Source organism: Musca autumnalis, unplaced genomic scaffold, assembly GCF_047663935.1.
Source record: "Musca autumnalis isolate F117 unplaced genomic scaffold, ASM4766393v1 scaffold_3, whole genome shotgun sequence".
In the NCBI taxonomy this organism is placed as follows: domain Eukaryota; kingdom Metazoa; phylum Arthropoda; class Insecta; order Diptera; family Muscidae; genus Musca; species Musca autumnalis.
The window spans coordinates 4,030,501-4,040,607 of NW_027411866.1; the positions used below are offsets into that span (position 1 = coordinate 4,030,501).

The 10,107-nt window shown below is 31.7% G+C and overlaps 1 protein-coding gene across 1 annotated transcript; it reads right to left on the reverse strand.

The window, feature by feature from the left end:
* Positions 1 to 1,005: 1,005 nt before the first annotated feature.
* Rilpl (Rab interacting lysosomal protein like) lies at positions 1,006 to 9,005 on the reverse strand. The gene is made up of 6 exons (XM_073979279.1): positions 8,233 to 9,005; positions 7,705 to 8,171; positions 5,463 to 5,899; positions 5,306 to 5,401; positions 4,770 to 4,910; positions 1,006 to 1,921 (listed from the first exon to the last, which is right to left on the reverse strand). The coding sequence occupies exons 1-6, from the start codon at positions 8,378 to 8,380 to the stop codon at positions 1,894 to 1,896; spliced, it is 1,317 nt and encodes a 438-aa protein (XP_073835380.1). The 5' UTR covers positions 8,381 to 9,005; the 3' UTR covers positions 1,006 to 1,893.
* Between the last annotated feature and the right edge of the window lie 1,102 nt (positions 9,006 to 10,107).

Sequence of the window (10,107 nt, forward strand, 5' to 3'; positions counted from 1 at the left end):
TTTATATTTGGTTTATTTTTCTGCGGTTTTAAATACATTGAAATATGCCTTACAATGTATATTTTTTTAGTTCTTCTTCGAAATTCTCACTTTGAATGCAATTTAAACCGCGATAATGACGCTATTTTGAAAAATATCATTCATATTAATAAATTTTGACATGTTCTTTTTTAAATGCCAACTAAAAAAATGTTATTATTATAAGTTGCAAAATCGACTTTTTGCCTCAAAAACTGGGCAAATTACCTATAGTGCGCTGTACGTAGTGCATTTTTTAAATTTTGTCGCAGAGACGATAGACGACGCGACATGACTCGCCTCGCTGTACGGAATCGGCCCATAATTGTGGATTATTTATTAAGTATAAAAAAATGGTAAAAGAGAAAAGGATGCTTGTAGAAAAATAAACAAGGAATATTGTCACGGTTTTTTGTAAAAAAATCTAATAGTTCTATGATATTTCAACTTGGCTTAAAGAAGGTCTGAGACAAATTACTTTTTTATCAACAAAGTTGTCTCCAACAAAGTTGAAACCGAAGAAATACATACCATAGATACATATCTTCTTTGTGCATTAGCAGATTGTTTATAGTAAAAAGAGTTTGAACTTTGGGAAGTCTGTTTATCAGGGTGATCATGAATGTCAACTCCCCGTCAGTCTTGCCTTTGTGCCGTTTCAACTTAAAGGAGAAAATGAGAAAACTCACGGTTGACATTCATAATTGGGCTGTATATTAAAGACCTCAGAAATTCTTCCACCAACAATAAAAATCCTTCAGTGAACAATATGCGGTATGTGTACATGTCCTTGGGTATGTTCTTTGTGTAAAAGAAGTCCATGGGAGCTCATTAATGGACATTACCTTCAACATCCTCTAAAATTCAAAGGTTCTCGTTTAAGTAATAAAGGCGTTATATGCCATTCTTTTATAGTTTTCGTTCTGAGACAACGTGGAACAAGTTCTCTTTTAGCCAAGTTACAAAAAAAAAATGAAATGAAGGAGATTTGCTTTAATTAAAAAATAATTGTGTTTTATTAAACCAAATATTATTGGCATAGATATTTCGAAGAAATTATTCATATTGATGATTTTTTTCTTCTACACAAAAATTCCAATTACTTGGACCATTATTCGAGGGAAAATAACAAAATTTTGAAAAAGTGAATATACATTTATATAAAACAAAATAAATAATATATACATATAAACAAAATAATGATTGAAAAAGAGAGCTTAAATGAAATAATACAATATAAACACAAAATGATTATAACTAAAAAATGTATTTACACAACTAAAAATTAGAAAAAAACGTTTTAAAATACAAAATAAAGAATAGCTGAATTTTACAAAAATGTACATAAATATTTAAAGTAGAGAATTTTCTCGCCCAATATTTATTTTCAAAATTGTTTTGTGGGGATATTGATATTTTTTCTTTGCAAAAACAATGTTTTTTATCACAAACAAATATACGAAGAATAAGAAAAAAACTTATAAAACAATAAACAATAAATCTTTGGCACAGTCTATGACTTAATTCGTATTACAAGTGAATAAAATTATTGTTGCTGTATTGTTTGTGTATGTATCAAAAGAATACTATTTTGTTTTTGTTAAATGGAATTATTATAAAACGGACATTTTTTTATCGTGTAAATTATTCTTCATTTTTTGCTTTTCTTTTGCATTAAAACGTATTGATATGTTATTTCGTTTTTATTGTTTCCAAAATATGAGAATCTATTTTTAAAATGGTGATGATGATGATGACAATTAACGATGATGAGATGTTGTATGGAAATTGTGATATGACCCTAAATGTTGTCGCCTAATGGAATGTGTGATGTGTTTCGTATTTTTGTTTCTTTGTTTTTAGCTTAAATTTTCGTTAAAAATACCTGTAATATTGTAATGTGCTGTAAGAAAAAAAATAGAAAAATAAAGAAATAAAAACAAATTTGAACAAATAATTTAAAATTCACAACAAAAAGGCGAAGAAAAGCGTTTAAAGTTTTTTTTTCAAAGATTTTGAGTAAATAAAGCATTTAAATATCTGTTTGTGCCTACAGCTAAAATGGAGCAATTTACTGATTTGTCTTTCGGGAAATCTTATTGAAAAGTGCTACGTTCCTGAATCCCATTGTATCAAACACAACCATTACAAATTCAAATTCTTATTACACGTTAAGTTTGAATACGAAATAAGAAAACTTCTCAAATATTTATACCCTCCACGATATAACTCCTCGAAATTTTAGATCCCACAAAGTATTCAAATAAATAAATAATATAACTAAAGCTATAAGCACTACTCCACGTAGAGAACGCTTGCTATTATACAAGTGTGTTTATATTATCTGGAATGCGACCTTCAGTTCGCAATCTATTCAATGTCACCCGCATTATGCAGAGTTTCTTAAAAAGTCCCATGGTCTTTATATGTTTTCAGAAGCCCATAAGGCATGTTAATTGGCCAATAGAAAACATCAAGTATACAAGAAGTATTCGCGAAATCGTCTAAACAGAATACTTGATGACTTCTATGACATAAAAAATCCACAGGCATCCTTTACGAACAATAGAAATCATCAGCGGTATATGGTGAAAGGTAGAAGCCTTAAAGCATGCATGTATGTACTTAACCTTGAATACACAACAAAATTCCTTAGGAAGACGTCTATGGGTAATTCTTCAGGAGGATTTCATGCGCTATAGAGGTCTTCAGGGAGAATTTTTTAGCGCATAGAAAGAAATGTAAAAAGATTTTAGGCTAACTTCTAAGGTAAACAAAAACTGTCACACAGACTTATTTGATAAATATAAGAACCAATGACAAGTAAAGCTAATTGGGTAATCTTCTATGGTAAATACAAACCTGCCTACAAAACTAGAAGAAGCCTTCTAAGATCAGAAAAAGCCTTAAGGAACTGGAACATAATTGTGTATATGTACAATATAATGCGATCAATATATGCGATCAAACGAAAACATCTTCTATGAAAAATAAAAATTACTAGGAGGCCTTCTATGTACGTTCAAAGTCTTAAATATGCTCTCAGCAATTTTGTTAGATACTGTAGGGGTCCTTCTATAGCAGCAATGGGCAACGACACACATCCGTAATACTTTTATATGCTCTTCTATAATCTTCTACGGTCATCAGGTGTCTTCCCCCATCCTATGAAAAACCCTCAGGATATGTTCAATATTTAAAAAAAAGGTATTTTCTGATGACGAAGTATTAGTTTTGAGTTTTGAAAAATTATTCAAAATCTTTGAGTTGTGGTTCAAAATAAAATGTTAATAAAATATTGGAGAAAAAAACCTTAAAAGAGATAAAAAAAAATATTATTGAGCAAAAAAAATGGAACTCCGTAATTTTTCATTGGATTTTAACTACAATTAGCAACAAATGTTTGTTATGCATTTTATATTTTGTTGTTACCGATCTGATTTTGTGCTAAGACCTAAAAACATGTTATTGTTTGGTTGATTAGCGACACTGATGTGTTTTGAGGGGGATATTCTTAGAAATTTAATTTTTGTTTATTTTATTAACAACACTACTCTGATTAGAAAACAATATTTTTGTTCATATACTTTTTGTTAGTTTGTTGGTTAATTGCTAAATATAGCTACATAAATATATAATATATAAACGTCTATAGATTTTGTTATTTTATTTCAATAATTAAATTTTGTATTTATGTATATGTAACTAGTATTGTTAAGACAAATATGTATGCGTGTGTGTTTTGAAGAGAGTGTGTGGCATTGGTCAGAAAAAATAATTCATAATTATGTAAAAAATACCCCAGAAATGTTTTGAGATTTTTCTACTTTTCCTGCTCCTAGTTACTTTTCTTTTGGTTTCAAAAGAGACTCATATATGAATGTCTAATTAATGAAAACCTTAATAGGAATGTATGGGGGGCATGTTAGGTATACCTATTAGTGTGTAAATGTTTATAAAAATTGAGTTTCTTTTTGGAATGTATAAAAAAATAAGGAAAAATTAATAAAAACTATAAAAAGTAGAAGATGTGTTTGTTTAAAATACCAAAAAATGGACTGATGGAAGCTCCAATAGTTTAATAATTTGTTGTTTTTTGTTTGTTTTTCTTTGTCTTTTGTAAACCACTATCATTTAATTAAGGCTTTAATGTATGTAGGTGTGTAGAGATTATTTGTAATTCAATCAAGGCTTGTGTGTTCTTCTTAGACAACATTTCAAAACAAAATTATGAAAAGTTGTATTTTGTTATAAATTTTCGGATAACTATTTAAAAATTTCACTCTTTTATTTTTTTCTCTAAAATTTCCGTTAAAATTGTGTTTCTTCCTTTTTCTGTCCTTGTTTTTGTTTTGTTGTATATTCTATAGTTTATCTTGCTTCATTTCATCTCAACAACAGCTAAAACTGGTTAATTCTATATATAGTAGGTAAATATTTTGTGTAGGAGTCAGTGTGTGTCTTCGTTAATCAATAATAAATCAATTTGTGAAATAAAATCTCAGGGGTTTTGATTACCAAAAAAAAGAGAGTCTATAACCCTGAACATTTGTTTCAGGTTTCTTTCTACATCCATTATAATAATGAAATTTTATAAAATACTTTCATTGTAATAGTAATAATATAGTTTAGTTTTGTATAAGAAAGACAGACAATGTAATTGATCCATAAATTTCTTTCAGAATTGTTCGTTTCTTTTTAGTTCAAGTTTTGCGGTTTTTGCATATTTTTTTCTTTAAAGACTGACTTACTTAACATTTGGATTGGCTGCAGCAGGTGTGGCCGATAAAGCCATTTTCGACAGGGTAGCTAAGGAACGTTTTTGGAATGTTGCTGAATTAGCACCACCACCACCGCTACCATCATTGGTATCGGAGAAAAGTTTGCGGAAACTGGAAAGGAAATTAAAAGTATTTATTATTATCAACAATACCTGACTAATGATATAATACTTTAAAGGCCTTTCTTGTACAGATGCTTTAAGGCATTTTATATAGAAGGTCCGTTAACTCTTCTACGGAATAGAAAGCATTTTAATACCTTCTATGGGTATGAAGCCATTTGAAGTTTCCCTTTAAGGTCTTTTATTGGGCAGAAGCTTAAGGCCTTTTATCCGAAATAAAACTTTTAAAGGGGTTCTATTGTATAGACTCCCTTTATGGTCTTCTATTGAATAAAAGCCCCTATTAAGGTATTCTATTGTATAGAAAACTTTTAAGATCGTGTATTGGATAGATGCCTTTTTAGTATAACTATAAATTATAATACAATCGTATTATTTACTTACAATTTACGAATACCAGATTCGTTCGATTTTTTCCAGGGTGCATCATCAGGTTCATATGGTAGGGGACCTTGTACCGGAGCATCATGTTCTGGAGGCCTAAAGGAGAAATATTTACATTTTACTCATTTTCAAAAAGGTACTCAGTTTTTTTACTTACGTTTCTGTTTGATCGCCCAACTTCTGACTATCATCATCACCCTCAGCACCCAAACCATCATCATCTTCATCTGAACTAGATTCATCATTTTCAGTTATTTCCGTTGGCTTTAGTGCTCGCAATTCTTCATTTAGATTTTCAATTGTTGTTAATAATTCATCTCGCTCGTTGATCAGCTCTTTCAGCTCACGTGTAGTATAACGTGGACGATTCGGATCATTGGGATCATCATCATGTGACATTACTAAATCTTCATTTTCCTTTTCTGCCAAACCAAGACGTTTGCGTAAGCTGTTAATTTCACGTTGTTGGTCTTGTAGTTGGGCCAAGAAATCGGCACGTTCTTCACAAAGTGTTTTAACTTGAGTTTGTAGCATTGTGCAGCGACGACGTGTGTCACGTCCAGATGCCTTAAAACGTTCCAGTTGGATGGTCATCTGAAAAATACAAAACATTACAATGAGAAAAAGGACGGGGGGTAAGGAAACAAAGTTATGTGATACAAGCTGCTAAATATTTAAAAGGGAGAATGTTGTGTTAGAACTTTTTTTGGTAAGTAAAATTGTTTTCTAATTGTTTAACTATCCTCCTAATCATGACTGTAAATGGTTCCTTTTGCAACGTAATGAAGCCATAAAAACCATGATAATGACCATCAGACAACTTTACTATGTTTGTATGTTATTGTGTGAGTTTGTTTTGTTTGTAATGTTGCTTAGTTTTGCTGGCCGTGACTGCTAAGTGATAACAAAGTTAAAGAAAATTATGCTGCAAAACTTTTATGCAGGTTGTGGGCAGAGCAACATTTAAACTTTTAAACAGCAACATACATTAATTTTTATTCCAACAATTGTATATGTCATAAATGACAATGAAGTGCGCATCAAGCTATTTTCGCATGTAATTCGAACGAGCTTTTTACGGATGACATAATTCAAAGCAAGACCTGAATGTCAAAGATAATATTTTGGGAAGTCTTATACGATCCAAAAATGTTTCCAAGAACACGTATATTACAAACAGGCGTACTTGGATTATATTTTAGGAACAATAGAAGATGGATAGATAGGTAATGGGGTAAACAAGTTGAAGATGAGATCGCAAAACACCGTATTTTAAATTGGAGAAGTAAAGCAACTAATAGAGAGGAATGGGAATCTTTTCTGTGGAGGGCCAGCTAAGTAAGAAGGCTTTAGGAAATATTAGTCCTCAGTCCTAAATGTTTTCGGAAATTCTTTTGCCGTCAATGGAAGAAACGAGGGACACTAGAAAAGTTTGCGGACTAGGCAACGCGCATTGTCGCCAGGCGTCATTTGACATTTTTTGGAAAGCTTGACTGTTTTTAGTTTGACATACGACAATGTGTTGGGTTGTTTACACATGTTCGTATGTCAAACTGTCCGGAGTACGCTTAGGCTAAAAACAATCAAGCTTTCCAAAAAATGACAAATGACGCCTGGCGACACTGCGTGTTGCATACGACGCAAACTTTTCTAGTGTTCCTCGTATTAGGATATTTTCAGTGGAAACAGAAGTCGTCAAATAGAAGCCATAGGAACACTTGGCAACAATTCTAGTTTATCTAAGGCCCACAACACACTTAATTAGTTCTCGAACACAACTTTTATGAACATCAAAATTTATAAGATTATCTGCCATAAGAAAGACTTTATTGGGAAATAAAAGTCCTTAATTAAACTCAGTACCTCTAATACTAAGAATTTTTATTGGTGGCAGGTAGTAGACGTGATTTCCATGTACCTATTTTTTCCAAATCAACGTTCCACGGCTAATTAGGATCTTACGGATTAGTGGGAAATCTAATTGCTATGTTAACGGCTTGAAGGCACATATGGATGATTTGCCCTCTTATGTTTCGAAAGCAAGTAGCAAGCCCATTTGGATTAAGTGGCAATGGAAAAACTAATTGAAAATTTAACGGTTTAGCGGTTGGCACATTATTCCTTTATGTTATCAGTGGTAAATTTTTGCACTTAATCTATGGAACAGATAAATGTCAATATTACCCCGTATATATTAAATACGTTTTCTAGTTTATCAAGCAAATTGACTGTTTTTTTTTTTAATACAACGTGACTATGGTCTCATCATCACACCAATATTATCTTTTTTTGCCAACTTATTGCAAGTGTTTTTATAGTGCTATCGCAAATTAATAAAAAAAAACAGCAACCTGTGTACTATTATCTTGCGTAAATACATATATTGATATATCACTTACGTGTTCAATTTCTTTATATTTGCTTTGTAATTCCCGTTCCTTCTCCTTCAAATCATCTCGTTGCCGATAGATTTGTTCCTTGAGACGTTGCAATACCTGGGTATCGCTTAAAGCACTGTGTAATTCATTATTGGTAATACTGATAATGCTTTCGGTTAGGCTAGCACCCAAACCTGAGGAATGGGCTGAAGAGGATTGCAAATCTTGAGTTTGTTTAACCAAACGTTTATTCTCTTCCTGGAGCGAAGTAACCAAATCGGCTAAATCATTGGTTTCCGTACGCCATTGTTCCTCTATCATTTCCAATTCCTTTTCAAAACGTCGACGAAATTCGGCTTTTTCATTTTTCTCGCTTTCCAACTGGGCAATTTTTTCCTTCAATTCTTGGATTGTGGCATTTTCACGCTCATTTTTTGTGGCTAATGCCTCAAGCAATTCCAAGGTGTTTATGATTTTGGGCATGAGACCTGTAGTCAATAAAAAAAACTCATTTCATAATGTTTTTCCCAAAGTCATCACTTCACTTACCTGTCGCAGCCTCTGTCCCAAAACGATCTATTATCTTTTCATATTCCTTTCCAATATCCGAAGCTAAATCATAAACATCCACTACTCCAATGTCATCAATTGCGTCCACCACCATTTCTCCAAGTTCATTGAAGTGAAAACCTGGCATGAAATGAAAAAGATGTTTTTCTTCAGCTATTCAAAGCCTGCCTCCTGCCTGCTTGTTTCTATTGGTGTGAGCTGTTAATTTGTTTGATGCTGCTTTCGGATGATCTAATCAAATTCTGAACCGATTTACAACCAACCCCCTTTGCACACACAGTAAGCAGGTGAATTGGTGATACGTAGGTTTGTGGATTGTGTGTAATGTTAGGCGTCAGTTTTCACACTGATGGTTCTCACTGTTTGAACTTTTACTTATAAATAATAAAACACTTTTTGCCTGCGGTTGCAGAAAAAAGAATTATTTTCTCCTGCCTTGCCCAACCGACTCGCACAGATGATTTGATGATTTTGTGTATATATCAGCTACGCAAAATTTTGCACCTTTTACAAAAATATTATTTTTATAGAGAAAAGAAATTTGTAAACAAATATTGTTATTGGCTTAAAAGAAAATTGACGGCTCGCAGATAATTGGAAGGATTTTTTTGAAGCTGATCAATTTTAGTAATATCCCACAGAACAACACGGATTTTTGGTATTTGTCCTCCACACTAAACGAGATGATGAAGAATAAAAGTATTTGACATTTTGCTGTGGAAGAGAGAGAGATGGACGAGGGAGGCATTTATTCAGGTAGATGCACAACAAACATTTGTGAAATGTCAACACTTATAAACAACCCAGCAAAAAAATTAAAAGTAGTGTCTGGGGCTCAATTTTGAAACAAAAGAAATAAAAAAATGTCAAATGAAAAATATAAAGAAAACATGTTTCATCTGAAATTATCATACATAGAACAAGAATCCATTTTTTCATTTGGCATTTGTTTTCATTACAAATTTTCATTTTCATAAAAACTGAATTGAGGAATCTTTAAAGAAAATTTAAATGCCAAAACTATATGGATTTTTTAACTTTCCCCGCTTAATTCTAGGTAATAATAAATAAATAAAAAAATAAATAAACTTTTATAAAGAAAAAAAACTGCCAAATAAAAAAAAATTATAAAGGAAATATTTTAATTTTCTATGAAAATTTGAAATGAAAAATATTTTCTTTATAATTTTTTTCATTTCACATTTATTTCCTTTATAAAATTTTTCACTTCACGTTTTCAGAAACAGAATTGAGCCCCTGGGGCTGGATTCTTGTTCTATGAACATTTGAAATGAAAAATTTTTCCTTTATAACGTTTTCATTTGACAGTTTTCTCCTTTATAAAATTTTTCAATTCAAATTTTCATAGAAACAGAATTGAGCCCCGGGTCTACATCTAAACAGGCAGTTGAATCAAGACACAACATAACCCCATTAAATTAAGATCTGCATTTAATTTTACCCTGACAGACAACAAATTCTGCATCTACGGAACACCTGATTGCTGGTTAACATGTATTTTGTTGTTGTTTGCACTGCAAATTTTTAAGGGTAGTTTACACTATCTATCAATGTCATATGACACGAAATAAAAACATTCCATATCTACCCACGCAGGCAATGTGAAGACGTAATCTTATTACATGTTTGCTGGTGAAGACGCACAAAGCAAATGGCGTAAGGAAAATCCCTAATATTGCACATATTAGCGATTATATAACGATAGAAAATTTCATGACATATGACATTTACATATATTGTAAACTACCCCTTAAGGGCTGTTTACACCATATATCAATGTCATATGAGCTGTCATTTCTTTCACCCATTCGACATTCTCTATGTTCGTCAAAA